Here is a 21,154-nt window from a genome sequence, read left to right as displayed (position 1 = left end):
TCTCCAAGGAGCTGTAGTATCCTGACCAGAGCTCTAGTGACAGTTGATGGCTTTCTGGGGATTTGAGAAAAAATTCAGCTATGCCTTCTCTTCAGTCTTCAGTGCAGCCTGTACCTTTCCATCCCTAATGATACCTATCAACCCTGGACAAAGCAGAGAGTGTATCTCAGCCCAGGGGATTGCCAGGCTACCAGGAACAAGGATACAGTGCTGGAAAGAGCTTTGTAACTGTGCAATCTTTTCTGATTCATGTTTGCGTCTGCTCTGAAAAGGGGACTTGAGGCACAGCTCAAGTGAAGCAAATGGCCCAGGGCAGAGCCCCTGCTCTTTCCCTTGCCAAAGCCTTTATCAGCCATTTGGGAATCTCCTGCAGTGAATCCAGGCCTGCAAGATCAAACTAATTTTGTTATAAACTCCTGGGTGTCACGTACTCCAGAGTACACTCTGTCATGGGTTAGATACTGAGTCAGTTATACAAATGTTAAGAGCAGGATCAATTTTCCATGATTCTTTTCCAAGAAATTCAGGGGGGCCAGTATCAGCCTTCAGACTGTTTTCTTGCTCTGTTCCTGGAAAGCAGGAGAACAATGCTCATGATGTCAAGAGGTTCATTAAAAGGTGGGTGTCAAAAGTGACTCATTTGGAGAGTTTCTCCTGGAGTCAAGGGACAGTTTAAACAGCTTCTTAAAAAACACAAATGAATCTGCAAAATGCTGACTTGCTCAGGAACCCAAATTCTGGCCATCTCAACTGCTCCCAACTGCTCACATCAAAGTCAGCAGGAAGGAACTTTTTGTTTACGCTGTTGTTGACTTCTGCCTTGGATAAATTATGCTCTGTGCTTGGAAATCATTGTGATTTCCAAAAGCTTGTCACTGGGTAAGTCTCAAAGCTAAAGTGAATCTTGGTTTTGGATTCTCTTTTTTGTTTTGCCACATCAGACTGTCTTACAGTTCAGCAGGGAAATGACATTTTGTTTTGTAAATACTCGCACAGAACTTGAGGCTTCCCTTAAAGGCTTTAAGCTTTGTGAAAAAGTAGATCAAATCTAGTAACATATTGAATCTGGTTAGTGAAATTTCAGGAAGAGCAGTGTGATGAAATGTCCTTACTTCGCCCTTGGGAGAAATGGTACCTTCATTATAACCAAACAGCTTTTTCATATGGAAATAGCAGGTGGCAGGAGTAGAAACAGACTTTCATTTTCAGAGAAACAGACGGAACAATTCCAGTAAAAGTGGAATAGCAGAGCTAGGTTGAAATGGTTGGCAGTTTTATTCTGCAAAAATATTCTACTTTTGCCATGAGAAGACGTGTCACTCCTTCCCCTCTCTGTTTTTCAGCCTCCTCAGTAGAGCTCAAATACAAGTGTCTACTGTAAGGACCAGAGTTTAAATATAATTTAGAAAGAAATCTAGTTCAGTTTGTTAGGAAAACTCTCCAAATCTATCCCAGAGCTGCACACAAACTTCTGGGGAGAAAAAGCAATTAAGAGCACTGAATGCACAAAATAATCCATAGAGCCAGTGTCAGACAAAACTGAACTCACAGCTCTCAGGGCTATGATTTATTAATCCTTTTATCAGGCCTATGCCATTCTCTGAGTTATTTTCCAGCTCTGACTGCTGGCAAGCATTTCCTTGGAAGCTGTGGACTGTTAAACTATTAACAGTCTACTGGCGGGTGCTTATTAAGAAAAAGACACCTTGAACCACAAGCCAGAATAAAGAACAGATATCCAGCTGGAGTCCTGCTACTTCAGAACTCTCACCCTGACTCGTCTGAGAAATATCAAGTTTTTGAGAGTCAATTGCACAGGGAGGTGGATGAACAGTCATCTCCTCCTCTGCAATTGATTCATTGCACTCTGGAATTTGAGATTTGGGGCAGAAATGGAAGGAAGGAAATCGCTGTCCTATTTAGGAGCAGATAAAACTCCACCCTGTGCTGTAAATTCTTTTTTAAAAGTCAGGGTTTTCACAGGATGAAGGTTAAATATTTAATGCATTTATGCTAATTATTAAAAAAACCACTTTGGAGCTCCAGGCAGCTTGTATAGTTCTTTAAGCTTCAGATTTTTAGCCCTTTGGATAGTTCCTGTTTAAAAGGAGAAAAGCAAACACCAAAAACCCAGACTGGACTTTGAAGTATGGCCTGAAACAGATACATATTGCTGGGAGAGAAGCTGCCTTTCCCCAGAGACATCCAGAGAAAACGTCATGCCAGGCTCCCCTATGCATTATACCAAAGAAGGAGCTCCACCACTCCATGTACTAAGGAGATTTTTCTCCCAATTTTCCATAAGGGGCCTAGTCTTGTCCAAGCTGATCTCACCAAATCCCAAAGGGACACATCCCTCTGCCAAGTGGAGGTTTCTTGTCTGGCTGCATCTCCTACTGACTTGCACATGCTGAGGAGTGAAATTTTATCAAAACTTTAGCAGACCTACCTGTCATTACCACAGGAGGGTTATTTCTCCCATAGCTGCTTTTCTAGCAGAAATCCCACTTCAAAGGCACCTGGAAGACAGCTGGTTGTGAGGAAGCTGGAGCTCTGTGGGACCCAGGCAGCCAAGTCTTGGATGAGACACTGGCTTGGAAGTTCTGCACAGCAGACTGGTATTAAATACCAAGAGAGAAAAGAATGAGAAATCGGGAAATGGAATAATATTGGTATTTCCTAAAGATCAGAGTTTCCTATGAAAATGAACACATGCCATGCAATTTCAAAAAAACAAGACATTTGCCTTTCTTTAGAGCTTGTCAGAAACAGCTAATAAATAAAGTTCAGGGTTTGGGAAGTCACCTCTTCAAACCTCTCTTCACATGCTGCTTTGAAACTGGATTTCCTTAGGGTCACTGAGTTGGCAGCTTTGAAGGGTTTGCTATGTATTCCTTGGCTTGAATTTTTCTTAGGCATTACCTGGCACCAGAAGCACACGACGACTCTCCAGGTCCCAGCAGCTACAAAAATTTACAGCAATATATTCCATTCCATTTCTGCTTGTTTTTTTGCACTGCCACTTTTTATGAGCAGAACATAAATTACCTGAGTTTAATTCATGACCCAGAGTTCAGTGCATTTCCCCAGAAATAGCATTCTCTGTTTGGGGCACTACTGCCAAAATCGCATTCCTGGAGCTGAATTCCTATCCCATCCAAGACATTTGTTCCAACCACATTTCCCATCATACTATTTTATACTATTTAGGTCATTTATATTTTCATACTCCCACAGTTACTTCTTGTAAGTTGCTTTGCAATTATGCTCTTAACTGTGTTCTCTGAAGTCACCTTCAGACCTTTAAACACCTTCAAATTAAAACAGCAATTTGACTTTTGCCCAAATCACATTTCATAGAGAAGCTGCAATAAACCACTTGAATTCCTTGGACAGAAGGAAGGACTGAAAGATGCCCAAAGAAAGTATCATTTAGTCTAGCATTTAGTTGGCAGGGACCATGAGGAAAACCTGATGCTCTTTGCTTTAAATGTTGCTTTAATTAAACTTATTAATAGTTCTATCCTATGCAAGATGTTTATGCCTGAGCTCAGATTAGTTGTAATTTTAGTTCTAACTAACCTAATTCTAGTTTTAACTTCATCACAGTAGTCTGTAATGTCACAAGCAGCTTATGCACAGAGAAAATACAAGATGTTTTGCAGAAGTTTTTTCCCTTGGAGCTTTTAAAAATTTCCTATTGCAGAAATATTAATTTAAAAAATACTGTTTTGCTCTTTAATGTTACTTGTTGCTTCCTTACAAGTCTCCCTCTTAGGGCCATCACGTGCGATTCAAAGCACATCACAACCAGCATTGACAAATGATGAAATTCTTCATATACTGATGAGACTTCTGGTGGACATCCCAGCTGTCAGCTCCAGCAGGTCAGTTGTGTCAGCTGCCATAAAGCACTACACCAGTTCCATGTGGGATCCATCACCTAATCCACTATTTAGTGATCTGTGAGAGACAGCTCTAGAACAACCAGGAATCATCCACTCTCACACACAGAGAAGAAGATTGGGAAAATGAGTACCAGAACATTCAAGAAATCAATATACTTAATAGGTGGCGATTACATTTTGTGAGTGTCTTTCCCACAGCATGGAAGTGAAATACCCTCGTTTTTCACTCACTCAGGCTGCAGGGAGACATCAGCTGCAGGGACAGCGATCATGCAGTGCCATCAACTGTTTGCTTCTGGTACCCACAGCAGCTGAGACCTACTGCTTTCAACACAAATGACCAAAAACAAACAAAAAAAAAATCACAAAATTTGAGGGACTCGTCAGGATGGCATTTCTGAACAAAGATTTATGCACTTATTTTAGTACAAATCTCAGGTTCGTTTTTCCTGTACCAGAAGCCGCACACCTGAGGGCAGGTACAGGCTGCCGAGAGCAGAGACTGGAGCAGCTCGAGCTCTTGTGCCATCTGCTGGGAGCAGCTTCTTCTGACATTGCTGCTCGCACGGGGAATAAAGCCAGCCCTCCGTTTGGCAACCGACATCTTTGTCAAAGAGCTGTTCCACATTTACCTGCTATTGATGTCAAGTACTAACTTAGTGCAAGAGAAGTGGTTTGGAGACGGATGTTCTCTCTCTATAGTGAATCAGTTGCAAAAGACAGGAACAAGCTGTCCTTGCAGCCCTGCAGAGCCTCCTTTGAAGGGTGAAGCCTGTGGTGTATCCAGGGAAGGGCTCGGGTCTCACAGTCCTTGTAAAGAACCACTCCTCCAGCAAAGGGACTCCACCTCAGCCATGAGCTGTCTCCTCTTTCGGAGCAAATCCCGTGATTTCCTCCCTTCTGGATTTACTGTCTGTGAGGCTGTAGCTCAGTGTGAGCACTCTCTTAGGGCAGCTGCTCTGTGCTCCCCAGGGCAGTGACAGGGTTAACGCTGACCTGTTGCTAAAGCCAAATTCCATTTATACCTCACACTTATCTACCTGAAATGTGGCTCTTTGGAAAAACACACAGCAGGACGTTTTCTGCTGGAGAGCCAGGCAAGTTGGTCTCTCTGTTGTGCTTGTTTCCTCATGGATCCAGCCTGTTCTTGCACAGACTTTGGTATCTCCTGTCTCAGATTCTTTGAGCTGACGTGCACTTCCTCCTCTGAAAGGTGACACATTGAACCACTTACTGCTGGTGCAAGCTTTTCCAGAGTTGAGGTCTTGATGGTGAGGTTCCAGCCTTCACCATCCCTGGAGGAGCTGCAGGGTGCCCTGCTTATCTCTAGCAGCAGACCAGGCACAGGACTGGGAAGGCCCCAGGGTAGGAAGAGCTCAGGGAGGAATGATCTGTGTCATTAACACAGTTATGTCTCAGTGGCCTCTGGCCCAGCAGGGACCCAGCTGCAGGAGCTCTGTGACAGCAGAGGGTGATGCTTCACCTCTGTGACAACACAGTATGGAATTGCCCTACCTGGATGTTGTGGTGGAGATTGCATGGTCCAAAAATACCAGCTGAGAAGGATTGTGAGCACTTCAGTGGTGATGGTGAGAATTTTGTGCGGACAAATTGGAGGAGCTGTATGAAAGGAGCTCAGGGCACCTCACTGGAAGTAAGAGGCATGAGCTGTGATAACACAGGCAGGAAGGGGAGAAGGGTGAGGGAGTCTAAATGAACAGGTGTCGACAGCACACCTCTGCAAACTGAGTATGATACACAGATATGCAGGCAAGGAGTGTCAAAACCAAGTAATTCTGCCGTGAATCAGCACCCCCAAGGCCTCAGCAAGAACACTGGGAATGGCCCAAATAGAAACTGAGAAGATAAGGACTATGGAGATCAGGGGTAAAAAACAAGCTTTGCCTAGAAAAGAAAAGAGAGTGATGACAGCAACTAATGGAGCTGAATCAGTGTTTGCAGCTTAAGATAACTTGTGGGTGCCAAGTAATTTTCCTTCTGACTTTCCAAAGTAATTAACCTTTGGACTGAGACTAAGCAGGAAATTAATGAAGTCCTTCCATCACCAAAAAGGAATCTGACAGTCACTTTGATGGGCCCGGGACTGTATCTGAAAGTTAAAGAGAAAATTGGATTCCGGGATGCTGTAATTGAACTGAGCCCAAATAATAACACTTTGACAAGTGTTGCTGCCATAAATTTGAGATCTGGGTGCAGTGCAATTGTCCTGTCACCTCTTATCCAAAAGGATTATACGGATTACAAAACAACTCTTTTATTTGGATTCCTTTTTGGACACCAAGCGAGACTTCTCCTCATGCCCCAAAAATGTTCTCTTTTGCCATTTCCTCAGAAAATGTAGTTTATTAGTTGCATAAAACTTACCTAGTCAGTAAGGATCTTGATTTTTCAGTGAAAACTGAAGTTGTAGGGAAGAGCTGCTACTAAAACAGCGTTTAAAGGTGATTTTGCAATTCAAAGCATTTGTCAAATTTTATTTCTGAGGGTGCACAGAATAACCGCACTGCCTGTTTTCCGAGGATATGTCCCATATGTGTCCCTTGGGAATGGAATGCTCAGGGAGGCGGTGGAGTCACTGTCCCTGGTGGTGTTTAAGACCGGGTGCCGCACTTAGTGCCATGCTCTAGCTGGCATGGAGGTGTTCAGTCATGGGTCGGACTCGATGATTTTAGGGGGCTTTTCCAACCTAATCAATTCTGTGATTCTGTGACTTCTACCGTGAGGTCCAGCCAAAGAACAGGAGTGCGAAATGGCAAGAAAACCAGAAACTGTTTCTTTTGCTGCCGGAGAAACTGCTGCACTTCCAGGCCGCAGCACCCCCTCCCCTGCACTCCCACCCCAGCGCTTCCTGCGGCACCAGGGAGCTCCGCGGAGACAAAGAGCGCGCAGCGCGGCGGGCGCCGAGGCGTGAGCGCAGCACGGGCCGCGTCTCGGGCGCTCTCCCCGCTCGGGGTGCGCTCACACGGCAGCCGCGGGCCCCGCTCAGCCCCGCGCAGCGCCGGGGCCGGGCCGGGCCGGGCCGGGCCGGGCGGGATGAGCCCCGTCGCCATGGCGACCGTCCCGCCGGGGCGGCGCGCGGGGCGGTGGCGCCCCCTGGCGCCGGAAGGGGCGTGCCGCGCGGCGGAAGCGGGGCCGAGCGCCGCAGGGTGTGTGCGCGTGTCCGTGCGAGCGGCCGCCGCTGCCGTCGCCTCCGCCCGTGGGATCCGCGCGCGCCGCCAGGTGAGGGGCCGCGGCCGCCATCGGGGCGGGCATCGGCGTTGGGGGGGGATCGGCGTCGCGGCCCGCGGGGGCAGCCCGCCCCGGCCTGCCCCCGCCCGCCCGGCCCGCTCCGCTCCACCCCACCCCGCGCGGGGAGCCGCAGGCCGCGGCGGGCGCGCCGTGCGGGGGTCCCCGAGGGAGGGTCCCCGGTTCTGCCTCCCCGGTCCTGCGTCCCCCGGCCCGGGTAACGGTGTGACCCTCGCCCGGCGGCCGCTGGCGGGCCCGGGCGGGCGGCGCCGCCCCTCCCCGTGCGCCCGGCGCTGCCCCGCCCCGGTGAGTCACTCGGTGCCCGGGGCGCGGCCGCGCTCACCTGGGCCCGCCCGGCGGGAAGGGCTGCGCGCCCGGGGCCCGCAGCGAGCCCCGCCGCGCCGGGAGCGGCGCTGCCCGGAGCGAGCCCGCAGCGCGGCACGGCTGGGCCGGCCTCCGCCTTCCCAAAGCCGGCAGCTCCGTGCCCAGCCCGGAGAGCGCGGCTGCCGTGGCCGTGCCGGTGGCTGTGAGCCGGCCCACGTAGGTGGTCATGGCCATGTATGAGCGCTTTATTACAAAAGAAAATGCGTTTGTTATTTTCCAATTTTGATCATTCGTGTCTGTTTGGGAATACAGATGCGTTTAGGGAGGACCCCAGAGGGAAAGAAGGTTGGTTCAAGCCAGTCCCAGCCTACAAAAAGGCTGGGCAGTAGCCCAGATGTAATGGCTTTGGGTTTTGTTTGAGGTATGTATAACCAGGTATTAATTGGGATGTTGAAATAACAGTGGCACACAATCACCGTATTGGCATAAATGCATCTCACACAAAGATCACAATATAAATTGGTTGCTTTCAGACAGATTCCTTATTAATAGTTAAAACACATTTTCCAGTGATAGGAGAACAAAAAACACATCATGCAGCACCATAAAAGCTAAATTCCCATGGAAAAACAACAGAGGCTTTGGCAGTGTTTGTAATGTTTAGTATCTTCAGTGGCTGTAGGAATATTTGTGTTTTCACATGTTCACTAACGCAGGACACCTCAGTCAGAAATTGTAATACTTTTATATATCAAAAAAGATGAGCTTATTTTTATTTTAAAGCAACAATGAGATATAATCTGGTCTAGAAAAGAAAACAAGAACACAGGTGCCTTTTTCTCCCTTCATATTAAAGGACTGCAGAAATATCCCCTGTATCATATTTTGTTTATTAAATCGGTACCAATAAAGTGATAGACTCCTTGCACAGATGGGCCTGGTGCAGTTTTCTCAACCTCATTATGTCAGTACCGCATGTTCTGATCTCCGCTATTTTGATGTTGAGTCGTTTTATTTTTTCCTGAGCAGGCCTGTGCCAGTATGCAGCTTTTTGTGATGCATGTGAATAAACTCGGATGAGGAGGAGCTCAGTAAATAATTATTTGGTTAATGAGGTAAAAGCTCCTACTCTGATCCGTGTGGTATCCTAATACCAGGCGTTACAGTAGGGTGTCTGTTATATGGCCACATTCCTTGCCCCACCCTGTAATGTAAATACTGTCAGTTTATTATTAACAAAAGTGATTTACCTGTGATACGAATACATCAGTTTGGCATGAACTTTATGCCTGGGGGAAGTTTTTTTGGGTTTACTCACAATTTCCACCTGTATTCTAGCCAAAACCAATTCTCCTGGTTGGAACAAAAAGGTGTTGCCATGTGGGGATGTTGTGCTGTGGAAGTGCCAGCATGTCTCCACCTGCAGCTGTCCTGAGAAAAGGGCCATAGGCAGGAGCAGAGCTCTGCTTTTCAGCCTGGCATTAGGAAGAACAAGGCTGCTCTCACTAAATTTAAGATGTCCATACAATATCAGTGTCCCCACATACTTTGGTAGTGGTCATAGGCATTTTGTAATTCGCTGTGGAGACTGAAAGCCATTGAGTGTCATTTTATTCAGTTTTACGAAACAACATGTAATGATGGCAGCAGATGGCCAGAGCAGGGTGAGGCATGGCTTTATAGAATGTTAATTTTATCTCAACATTTGCATAGAGATTTGAGCCGAAGGCCAGGGTAGATGCAGAGGAGGCTGAAGTTATGTGCTGCACAAGGTCAGCAAGAATGTCACAGCTGTGAAGTCATGTTCCTTTTTCCCTCATTATGTTTGCAGGATATTTTACTGAACTTGTTATACCCAAGCTGCTGACAGGAAGATTTTGCTGTTCAGATCTTACCAGAGCCATTCATTTTCTAATCAGTAATTTAACAACCCATGGTAGCCTTTGAGGGAACCATCTAGAGAAACACAACTAATAAAATGAAATGCCTAATGCTGCAGGAAAGCAAGGAAGGTTCTTTGCACTCAACTGAAGGAGTTGCACTCCATTTCCTGTAAAAAAGAAATGTTGGAAGCACTGTCCAGTTGACAGGGAATGCCATCCCCATCATGCAGATACTTGTGTCAGCATGTGTGTACATGAATAGTGGAGAATGATTTTCTGTTTATTTTAGAAATAATGTCCCCAGAGCTCTTACTCTCTGTAGTTACAGAACTGTAATTTGAGGCACCACTCACCTCATGTGAATGTTTATTTTCAGAATGAATTGCCTGTCCAGAAATCAAATAAGGTGTGTTCACATATTGTTGGAATATTGAACTGCAAATCCTGTACCAGTCTGCTGCTTTTTCTGTTAGAATTTAAGTGGACTTACAGAGCTTATGACTGGGAAGTATGATTGCCTCCCATTTCACCAAACCTCGTTTTGTATTCCTTTCTCACAGTGAAATATGCAAGTCTGTTAACTTGCAGCTCTGCTCAACATGTTAGGAACCAGTATGTCAAACCAATAACTACGCTGCTTTCTCACCAGTTCTTTTCTACAAAGTGGAAGTGTTTGTCTGATAGATACTCATGTTTGCTGTAGAGAGAAAAACAGTGCACAAAAATCGATGACTTAATTAGCATCAGAAGAACAGGTCATCAAGAGCAGCAGACTTCAGACCAACGTAAGCTTATTAGTATTGTCCTGTCAGTTCGATATGTTATATAAGCCAGATTATTTTCCGTGTTAGTTTTCATTTGATTTTTACAGACTTTAAGCACAGTTAGTTCTGATTCACTTTGGCTTTGTCCTGAAGAGCCCATAGGAATGGGAACCAATAAAGGCTACAGAGCAGATGGAATAAGTGCTAAGGAGTTAGCTGTAGTTCTCAAAATCCTGCAGTCTTCTGAAGAACAGTAGCTGCGTGTTTTACCCCCCAGCTGTAAATGGGATGTAAACCTCCAGTTCTGTGTGTCCATCCACTCTTGAAAGATCCCTGGGTGTACTGACCCCAGGTGCTGTTCCCAGGCTGGCCACACCATCCCCTTCTCACTGCATCTTCCACTGAAAGATGCAGGCACCTACAAACTAATGAGTTTTGCAGGTTCTGGCCTTTACCTTTGATGCTTTGTGATATGTTTCAGTCTTGTCCACACAGGTGTAAAGCTTTTCTGGAGTGTGAGTAAGCACTTCTACCTTACAGTGCCTGCATACATGCTGTTCTGCATTTGTAAGAGAGCTTGAAAGAGCTTTAGGCTGTATGGGAGATAGAGGGAAAAAATAGTAAAAAAATTACATTTTGAGTGTGGGACTTCAGGTGATTTAAATTTCTGGCAGCTGGTGCTATTGGCTGTGACTGCTGGGCAGTGGTTGGCATTCCTTATTGTGAACAATGTCCAGTCACTCCTTTTTCAAGGGCTACTAAGTTGTGTTGGACAGATGCTTAAGAAGACAGCGTCTTAAGACTTTGAACTGTATTAATGCATCTAATATCAGAATCTTCTGCTTAGAACAGGCAACTTTCAGGACTCCTCCATGGCTGTGATCTGCACGTCTCTGCTCCTTTTTCCATCTTCCCTCTTTTCCCTTTGCCACCATGGCATGGCTTTATCAGTGCTAGAATAGACCATTCCTGTCAGCCTCCTGTTCATCACCTCTGTGTGTTTTGCTCCTAGCTGCAGGTAACCTTTGGTAGATGGCTTCTGTGTGTGGCCTAGGTGTATTTTTAGCTCTAGGCTTGGCTTGTTTCAGACTGTGGCACACTGGTCCATTGTTAGAATGTGGCTTTCATCTCCTCTCTGGGAGGGACCAGTTATAACTGATAGTTGCTTCTTTGCCTTTTCAAACATCACTCCTTTCCTTGTATCTTTTTTCCTTCTGGCAAACACTTCCCTCTTTTGGAGCTCAAGCCAGCATAGCTCTGCAAAGCTCTCTCCAAGCTTCTAACAAGGTAAGCAATGGAGAATCAAATGAGGATTTTAAGTCTTCCTTTATGCAGCATCCTGGGAAGGTAGTAATGGTAGGCTTACTGTCATTGGCAGATATTTTGGTGTGGGCAATGCTTTTCTTACTGCATTTAAGTTCTGTTAAATCTATGTTAATGAGTAATACTTGTGTTTCATAGCAAGCCTGGTAACAGTACAGATATTAACACAAATTAACTAAACTCAAGCCTGTGTACACTGAATTCTTTTGTCAGAACTAAGCCAGTGAAGTACTCAGGAGCTCCATCTTTAGTGATGAGTTTGAGTTTCATATATGCATAAATGACTTTCATGGGCATAAATTAGTTACATTGCTGAGGAAAGTTGCTTGATGAGAAGCAACAGTCTAATCTTTGTGCTGGTATTTTACATGTATAATTGATATGTTAAACTGGTTTCTGGATCTCTTTTATCCATTAGGTCTTTGTGCCCCTGTGTTTTCCTTCATGTGCAGTTCCTTTTGTGATTTCCTTCATGTGTCCTTATATGAACCCATTGACTCCTGTGAACTGTCTTGCATCTAAATATAAATATGTCAGTGAGCTTGATAAAGCAATCTCTGCACCCTTTCAAAACTAAACTATATTGTTTGTAAACAGAATTCTGCACAGATGACTTGCCAACAGATTAGACCACTATTGGCAAAGTGCAGATCAAAGATAAAACTAAGCGACTTTTCAATGGCAAAATGTAAACTCTGTTGGAGCTACTTGCCTCTGCATTTCAACAAGCAGGCTGCTTCCACATAACAATCACATTCCATGAGAAGAAGAGGAGAAGATAAGATGTTTGCAGCAGAAATACTTCTAGAAGCTGTGCAGACAATGAAGAAACTAAAAGTGCTCTGAAACTGTTTAGTTTCAATGTCGTGTTGTTTAAAGTTGGCTCTTGTAATGTAAAAAGCATTCTTCAGGTGTACTTTGCTCATGTTCAGATTTTAGTGAGTGACTAGAGAAATACCACTCACAAATTACTTCCTGCCTTAAGCACATAGTCTGCAAATAGTGCTGAGTTAAGGGAATGGTTTACAAGGTTTGATAGACTCAACAGGGAAACGTGGGATGGGCTGTCACAAGGGGAAATGGCCCGATGATTTCCTTGGGTTCCTTCTGCATTGGTGCTGTGATAGCCTTCAAATTAGGAAGAAACAAAGCACATCACAAATCCCACTTAACCTTTTCCATCATCAGAAGCGATCTGTTTGATAAGCCTGTGGAAACCAATGGTAATATCCCCAGGCTAAAAGCTTACTGGGGAAGAGAGAGGCAAATGAATCATGCCTTACCACAAATTGTCACACTGCTGCCCACAGTCACCCTGTCATGAAAACAAATCTGAGGACTTTGATCTGAAGTCTGTGTGGCACCTTTCAGTAGGTCCCAGAATCCACTGGTTTAAACACAGCACTTGAAATGCAGCTGAACCAGAGCCCAGCTTTACTTACCAGTAAAAGATCCCTTTCCAGGAGGCTGGTTGTAGTATTCCATGTCCTTACTTTGAGTGCCTTATGAAGATGGATGTTTTAGAATCTACAAAGGATCAAACACAAGCAGGGGTGAGTGTGACTTGCAGATACAGAGCAGGTACATTTGGTTGCTGGGTTTACTTCAGGAGCTTTTATGTGAAATAACAATGTTTGACTTGATATACTGGGTGATTTTTTTTTTTTTTATTTTGCTAAAGTGGAATATCTTCCGCTGGAGGTACAGAATGTGCTCATGTCAAAATGATTTTGTAGTTAGGACTCATCCTCGGCAGTGTGAGCAGTGTATGAATTTGGGAATGTATCACAATTGCAATTTGGGTCTGTGTCTTATTGTCCTGTTTGAGGATTTGGTACAGGGGACTGGTTTTCCTCTATAATAGTGTGGTAGGTGATCCTTGGAGTAAAATACAAGCTGAGCAGTGTGTGCAAGATGTTCTCCATCAGAAACCTGTCAGACTGGAATCTTCAAAGATGAGAGACCGAGAAAAGGCTGCAGCAATCTCTTTCAGCGTGTTGATTCTTTCTAATAGGACTGTAGGTGCTTCTGTAATGAACAGAACTCTGTGAAATACAAATGTAAACTTACTGTTCTTGTTTGGTTTTTATTTTTCTTTTAGAAGTTTTTTTTTTTTTTTGGCTGTTAAATCTCAGCCTGACAACTTACCTAGACAGTGGGAGAGGATAATTATTGCTCAATACTGATGAGAATAGCAGTTCTGGATGTGTCCAAAAGTGAACCTGCACACCTAGAGACATTATACAGATTAATTTGGGTTGTTTGTAAGTTTGTGAAGTATTGAAGACCATTTTGATAAAGGCAAAGAAACTCCTTTACTTTCTTCTGTCAGCCATTCTCCCTGGCATAAGCTCTTCAGTGACCCTGTGGCCATGTGATGTGCTTTCACAGCTATGGTTGCTAAACTGCATTATCAGAAATTATAAACAAGTTATTTCCATATAAGCAATTCATTTTGTAGCAGTGACCAAATTGTGTGGGCCACATCCCATTCAGATTTTATGAATGTCAATGTTATTTAAAAGGTCTTGAAAACCTGAGACTGCAGCCACCCTAGCTGTGTAGAGTTGTCCATTATGTGTATGTTGATGCGTATGTAAGAAAAACCCACGTTATTTTCTGGCAGAACATTATAAATGTACTTGCCATAGTTGCCAACAACTACGGCTTTCCTGGGTATGGTTTATGTAAACCCACAGAAACATCTCCTCTAACTTGCCAAAAATCTTCAGTGTCAGAAGGAGCTGTCCAGTGCTTCAGTGCTCCTAAGTAGCTGCTCTTATACTGCAGTGGAGAGAAACAAGACAGTAACAAACAAACCTGAAAAAGCCCCAGCAACCTGGCAGTTTCTTCGTTAATATCTCCCCAGCTGAGCTGTGGCTGGTAAAGGAAAGAGGAGAGATTCACATAGGGCTGTGCTTAATGCCAGTATGACTTTTGCTGCATTTTGAAGAATGATGCTTTCATATCTTCAGGATTGTCATTAGTCATTTACACGTGGAAATTATACATAATTGGCAAAAGGTCAAATACATTTTTTAAAAGAAACCCTTTGCATTACTTTATTACAGTTGATAGATTTCCCTCTTATTACTGACTGTAAGATCTGCTTCAGCATGAGCTTTCCCAGTGCAGACCATCGAGACATTTTTCTCTCTTTTTTGTTCCTCGCTAATTGCAGGACAGCCATGGATAAAAGTGAGTTGGTACAGAAAGCCAAGCTGGCTGAGCAGGCCGAGCGTTACGATGACATGGCTGCTGCTATGAAGGCTGTCACTGAGCAGGGACATGAACTGTCCAATGAAGAAAGGAATCTCCTCTCCGTGGCCTACAAGAACGTGGTCGGTGCCCGTCGCTCGTCCTGGCGTGTGATTTCCAGCATCGAGCAGAAAACAGAGAGAAACGAGAAGAAACAGCAGATGGGAAAAGAATATCGTGAGAAAATTGAGGCTGAATTGCAGGATATCTGCAATGATGTTCTGGTAATAATCCAACAGCAAAAATAACAGTAGTTAGTACTGCAGCATTCTTCAGAGAGGCTTAAGGAATTTTAGTAATGCTGTAGACACTGCAGCACCTTAGCAGGGCAATAATTTTGCATAGTTTGGGTCCAATTCTAGCTCCTAGAAAGGAACTAAGTCATTTATCTTGCTTCTGAGGGAATTTGTTATAATTTGTTGTTGTATATATTTTTTAGCAGCAAAAAGCAAACAAGGCCATGTTGAAGACCCCTGGCTGCTGGCTGGAGGGGGTTCACCATGAAAACAAATTTAGATCTGGAGCGCTGACATGAATCCTGCTAAAAGGCCTGCTGTTTAAATTCCTTAATTAATGAATACTGACATCCTGAGTCTTGTTTAGTACTTTTTTTTTAAATGGACAAGGTGTGTAGTTCTTCTCCCAGACTGATTTTGCTCTTTCTGTCACTCAGACAAGAGGAATTCCTTTTATTGTTGTTGCATTTGTTTAATATCAGTCATGAGCAGATGCTGTCAGTGCAGTCAATCTTTGCATCTCTTTCTGAGTGCACGTGTGCTGCTTATGCCACTGTCAAACTTCTCAGCTGAAGTTGGAGGTAGAATCAGTTTATTGTGGACAATTTCACAGCTCTGCATAGAATTCAAATTTGTGGCAGTAAAAGTGACCAGATGTGCTAATTTCCAGCTGCTGCTTTTCATTAGTTTGGTCATGGATGTTGGTTTGCATCAGCAGGCTTAAGCCCTGATAGCCTTCAGATCCTGCAGGAGGGAATTGTGGGTAGGATCAACATAGCACATTTTCAGCTCTCCACAGATTAGGCTATGAGTAGTTTATCTTTTTTTTTCCCAGAGTTTAGACAACAGTAGGCAAAGTGATTAACACATGAGTCTGCGTAAGTCATGACAGAAGTCATTGTTACTGTTTGAACAGTTCATGCTCACCATTGTAACAAAGGCTCTGTTTCAGACATTATTTTTGTGACTCAGGAAACATCCCTTTTTTTTAAAATCTTTCTCAGGAACTCCTGGATAAATACCTTATTGTCAATGCCACGCAGCCAGAAAGCAAGGTCTTCTATTTGAAAATGAAAGGTGATTACTACAGATACCTCTCAGAGGTGGCATCTGGGGACAATAAGCAAAGTAAGTAGAAATGAAATGTCTCTCTGCGGACCAAGCAGAAACAAGTATAAAAACCACCTGTATTATTTTCCCCAATATCACGTATTTATTTCTTTTCACTGCTGCTCTGTAGTTAGGAAGATAGGTGCAGTGCAAGTCACTTTTGGAGAAAGACTTCACTGAAATTAATGAAACTGTTTGCCGGATGTTCATGAATGCAGTCAAACTCATCTTGCAGCCCCTGACCACAGTAGCTAGTTTTCAAGCATATGTGACAGTGTAAAATCATTTTCCTGGAGCATGTAGGTTTCTTTCTCATAGAAAATGCTTAGTTTGTTTGATCTCATGTTTAAACTATGAATTCAGCTCAAGTCTTCACTGTTTGCAAATTTATCCATACAAATATGGGATATTGGGTTCCTGGGTTCTAAAGTAATAAATTCTGAAATGGGAAAGCAGTGCTGAACTGTCTGAATTCCTGTGAGTGTCTGATGTAGTCCACGTCTTGCAAACTTAGCTTGATGTCAGTATGGAGCTTATTGTTGCTCATTAGCCAGGAAGGAACTGTTAGCTTTGCCCTGAAACCCCAACCTGTAACACAAAGTTCATGACCTAAGTGCAGCAGTTTAGTTACCTCTTCCCCCCCATATGGCTTTGTCTGGATTTATTATTGATAACTATGACTTCTTCAGCTGGGCTGGAAATGAATGTTTGAAACCAGAACACTTAAGTAGAATTTTATGTCCATTCACATTGGTTGGAATTTGTTGAATACATTTTATTTTACGTTTCTATTTAAAAATCTATTTCAGCATTAATTGTTCGGCAAGTGGAAGGCTTTTGCATGTAAAAACATTGAAATAAGTGTCTGTGCTTAGGTAATTGTATGAATTTCTGGTGGAATGGTAGTCTAGGCTAAGAATATAATTGCTTCCCCTGTGAAAGTAGAGAGATGTATTGTGTATTTATGTGGTTGTAATTGCTTCTTGCAGCAACGGTAGCAAACTCCCAGCAAGCTTATCAGGAGGCATTTGAAATTAGCAAGAAAGAGATGCAGCCAACACACCCCATTCGACTTGGTTTGGCTCTAAATTTCTCTGTCTTCTACTATGAGATCCTAAATTCTCCTGAAAAAGCCTGTAATCTGGCAAAGACGGTAAGCAGACTCTTCATATCACCAATTTTTGTGGAGGCTGAGGAGGTAATTACATGGTTACAGTAGCACTTTGTAGATGATTATGCTTTTTCATATCAAATTCCTTAAAAATGCTGTCATAAAATGCTTGTCATTGTAGAATATTTTCAGGTAAGTCGATTTGCTGGACTAGCTTAGCTTTGGGTAAGGCTAATTTGCTACTGCAGCTGTTCCAGTGACAGGGAAGACAAATTGCCTCTGTTTAATGTCCACCTAATTCTCTTAGAATGCGTTTGTGTCAAAATTGAAAACACTTGAATTAATTCAGCGCTTCTAAAGTGAAATATTTATTTAGAGTGGAGCACTTAGCCAGTACATGAAGTGTTGTCTGTGTGCCCATCTTTGTAGCCCTAAATGTCCTTGTTATCCATATGCATGTGTGCCCTGCTCTCCAGAGACCAAAAAGAGCTTTTGTGATGGGTTGTGGCAAACAAATAGCCAGTCATTTTTTCCTTAGCCTTCTTCCTAAAATAGGATTAGTCTTCTAAATGGAGCTTTTTGTGTCTGTGAATATTGTCTGCTAGTAACTTGAATAACAGGGCTTTAGGTGAATCTTTGTGTTCTTAATATGCACTTCAGGAAGACTTTGTAGCAGTAAGTGACACTGTGCTGTAAAATGCTGCTGCTGTTCTTGCTTTTTTTAGTCAAAATGCTTACATCTCTTTGAGACCTGAATGAAGAAATAGCAGTTATGGCTCTCAGACTCACAGTATTGATTTTCATGTGTAACGGATGGATGGGAAGAATGGCTTTGTTAATCTCTAGTGGAACATACCTGATTTCCTCTGCTGTTTTGAAAAGAAATTGGAAACCTTCCTCCCCACTGTCGAAAAATCTTGTGTTCCATTTTCTTGTTTACTGACTCATGTACAATATATATAAATATATACTCATTCAAGTAACGGTACCTTTGTGTTTCACTGCTTCTTTAGACCAGAGAGACCTTCCTTTTTAATGAAAGTCTCTTATTTAAGTGTTGTCTTAAACCTGACTTCAAGCTATATGAACCATTTTTCAGCATGACACATAGAGTGCTCTTGTCTCTTCAGTGCTTGGAATTGGCATTTAGTAAAGTTTTTCTGGGCTTTTATCTGGACACCCTTGAAGACTTCTGTTTTCCCCTGGCTGTCTAGGATCTGGTGCTCACTTTGTTTTTACATTTCTTCTTGTGGTGGAAACTAAAATACTGGAAGCTTTTTTATAGAATGTGGATAGTAATGTGGCAGTTTTTAAGCTCTTTATAAGCAGAAGTGACTTCAGAAAGCTGAGTGTGAAAGGGCTGTGTTTATGTTTTTAGGCATTTGATGAAGCAATAGCAGAGCTGGACACGCTGAATGAAGAGTCTTACAAAGACAGCACCCTGATCATGCAGCTGCTTAGGGACAACCTCACTGTGAGTACCATGGGGCAAACCACTGCACTCTAGGCTGCTGCACTCTCAAGTGGGACTCAGCATCTGAAAGCTGATGCGGTTCTGTGCCGTTAAAAGCTTTTTCTGAGGCGTTAACTGCATGTGTTAACTGCGATGCTTTTTGTAACCAGACCAGTTAGGCTTGCTTGTTCAAACTACGAATCACTTGTTAACTGCTGTAACAAACTCAGATTCCTTTTGTAACACAGAGTGGAGTTTGTTCTCAACAGTTTTATGTGGAACTTGCCAGCTTGTGCTAGCTTCTTGCTTATCTTTTATTCATGTTCTAGTTTATTATTCTTCAGCTTTACTATTAAGTTCAGTTCTGCATTGCTTTTAGCTGAGAAAATTGCACAGCTACTACTAATTACGCTGTCTTCCCTTTCCTGACAATTGTAATTAACTGTGCTTCCAGCATAAACAAGTGTTTGTATTTCCTTACAGCTATGGACGTCGGAAAACCAGGGAGATGAAGGGGATGCTGGGGAGGGAGAGAACTAATGGCTGTCACGCTTCACTATATGTTCAATGTCACCCTGTATCCTACACATAATCCCTTTGTGCGACAAGCAAAAAGAATAGTACATTGACTTTCACAACCTCAACGTAGCAAAAACTGTCTGTGGGGTAAAACCGGTTGGTTGGTGTTTTGTGTACTAGAGCGGAGGTCGGTTATTCCAATGGCATTCCGAACTTTCCTATTCTGAACATTTACAGTTCCGATTACCGTGTTTATATTTTTAACTGAACACTGTGATGATAATAATAATAAAGGGTTTTGTGATTGCAATTGACTTTACAAAACTCTTATTGGTAGAAAAGTAGACATCAATTATGTAACTCTGGCGAGCTTAATTTGGCACCAAAATAGTTGAAGTACAATTCTGTTGTAAAGTTGTACAGAAAGTTATAGAGATTCTATTGTGACACTGGGGCATGGAAGGAAAACAATCCAATGTATGGCATTCCAGTTAGGGACACTGCTATGAGGTAGTTGAACAGGCACACTCTGTAGACATTTGTAACCGAGTCTGAGGCACCACTTTCAGTCAAAAGCTCACTTTGTCAATCCTGTCTTTCTGGGGATGGGGTTTGTTTTGGGGAGGAGGGAAACAGGGGAGTTAGCAGCTTGATTTCCAAACTCTTTACACTGGCAGATACCTGGGGTTTGACTTCTCAAAGTGCTTTCATGCTCATACCACATGCATGACTAAGCCCCTTCCCACAGCAATAACTTTTACCTAGTTACAACTTAGATATTCTTCAGTAGTAAAAACTCTTGGTTCACTGCCATGGACTTGCAATAGGAGAAGATTCAATTTTTTGAATGGCCTTATTAGTTTGAATGATACCATGAAGTGATCTGCCACTTTTGCATTACTTTACTCTTAGGTAAATCAAAATCTCCATGGTATTCCCATTCTCAGTTTATCCTGAAAACTTCCTAAGTAATCCACTGAGCAACCTTTTAGTTCACTTTATTCTCCCACTGGACTCTGTTCATCCTTGACCCTTTCACCTGTTTAAACTCATTAAAGCAGTTTTGGACTCCCATATGCATCATCCTTTCTTTGGTTCCTGGTGATGTCAGGATGGTGGATGAGGCCTGCACCTCACCAAGGACAGATTTCTTCCTTGGGTGTTTGAGAGCTGCCAGTGCTGTTGTATTCTTCAGCTCTTGTCTGCCATTCTTTGGTAGTACCAGGAAACTGGCTCAAATATTCAGGATTTCCCATCTTGTACTGGAATGCAGACCTACACATCTGTAATGCTTGTAATATTTGAGCTGCAAACGTCCTCACCTTGTCATGTTTCAAACATGTCCCATTAAACAAAACCTAGTAAGAGTTGTGTGAATAATGCAGTGGAAAAGATTAGGAATTGTCACCTATCAGTCCCGTGGTATCATCCCCTGCCTTCACATTCCACTTAGGTATAGGATCCATCTGTTTGTCCATCTGTCTGCTGAAGAGAATTTCATGCACTGATTTTAAAACTCCCCTCTACTAGCTGAACAAATTGTGCAGTTAATACTTGGCGCTTGATAAATGCAGTAGTGAATGTGGAACCGAGCCTGTCTGTATATCTGGTAGCTCTTTTCGCTTTGTTTTTACTGACCAGTATTCTGCCTAAAGTTTGCTTCTGTGACGGTTATATTGCCTAGCACACACGTGGTTGTGAGAATAGTATAGCAAAAAGAAATACCTGGTTATTGATGTACTAGATTTGTGTATGTCTTTTAAACAGTTCTAGTTTCACCTTACACAAAATAATCAGGAAAGTGTAAAAGAATTCAAAAGTGAATAATAAAAAAAAAATTTTATCATTTGGTTGTCTGTCATCTTTGCTGTAGTACTGCCGAAACCCGTGGTAGTAAAATCACCACTTGTATTCAGTTTTCAGTTTGTGGATTGTGTGAGTTGATTCATGGTTTACAAATACTGAGTTACTCATTTCTTTAAAGAGAAACTCTCCCACACACCCTCCCAGATTTGGAGA

The 21,154-nt window shown here is 43.1% G+C and overlaps 1 protein-coding gene and 1 long non-coding RNA gene across 6 annotated transcripts; one reads left to right on the top strand and one right to left on the bottom strand.

Moving 5' to 3' along the window:
• Window positions 1-1,227: 1,227 nt before the first annotated feature.
• On the bottom strand, window positions 1,228-5,333 carry LOC128796630 (uncharacterized). Of its 3 annotated transcripts, none has more exons than XR_008433853.1 (3): window positions 4,378-5,333; window positions 2,450-4,229; window positions 1,228-1,375 (listed from the first exon to the last, which is right to left on the bottom strand). It is a non-coding gene; the product is annotated as an uncharacterized LOC128796630 (long non-coding RNA). The 3 variants fall into 3 exon arrangements; XR_008433854.1 differs by having other exon boundaries at window positions 1,228-2,615; window positions 2,806-4,229; XR_008433855.1 differs by having other exon boundaries at window positions 1,228-2,963; window positions 3,764-4,229.
• Window positions 5,334-5,431: 98 nt separating this feature from the next.
• Window positions 5,432-20,981, top strand: YWHAB (tyrosine 3-monooxygenase/tryptophan 5-monooxygenase activation protein beta). 3 transcript variants are annotated; one of them, XM_053958490.1, is made up of 6 exons: window positions 5,432-5,497; window positions 14,630-14,930; window positions 15,947-16,070; window positions 17,042-17,205; window positions 18,542-18,637; window positions 19,100-20,981. In XM_053958490.1, the coding sequence occupies exons 2-6, from the start codon at window positions 14,637-14,639 to the stop codon at window positions 19,154-19,156; spliced, it is 735 nt and encodes a 244-aa protein (XP_053814465.1). In that variant the 5' UTR covers window positions 5,432-5,497; window positions 14,630-14,636; the 3' UTR covers window positions 19,157-20,981. The 3 variants fall into 3 exon arrangements, with proteins under 3 accessions (XP_053814465.1, XP_053814464.1, XP_053814463.1); XM_053958489.1 differs by having other exon boundaries at window positions 5,474-5,562; XM_053958488.1 differs by lacking the exon at window positions 5,432-5,497 and adding an exon at window positions 7,043-7,148.
• The last annotated feature ends 173 nt before the right edge of the window (window positions 20,982-21,154 follow it).

The sequence above is a fragment of the Vidua chalybeata genome, chromosome 17 (genome assembly GCF_026979565.1).
Source record: "Vidua chalybeata isolate OUT-0048 chromosome 17, bVidCha1 merged haplotype, whole genome shotgun sequence".
NCBI classification, from domain to species: domain Eukaryota; kingdom Metazoa; phylum Chordata; class Aves; order Passeriformes; family Viduidae; genus Vidua; species Vidua chalybeata.
This window is presented reverse-complemented; position numbering and strand designations above follow the sequence as displayed.

Coding starts and splice junctions, on each gene's coding strand:
- YWHAB (XM_053958490.1), top strand. CDS start 14,637: ATGGATAAAAGTGAGTTGGTACAGAAAGCCAAGCTGGCTGAGCAGGCC. Junction 14,931..15,946: donor ATATCTGCAATGATGTTCTG/GTAATAATCCAA, acceptor AATCTTTCTCAG/GAACTCCTGGATAAATACCT. Junction 16,071..17,041: donor ATCTGGGGACAATAAGCAAA/GTAAGTAGAAAT, acceptor TGCTTCTTGCAG/CAACGGTAGCAAACTCCCAG.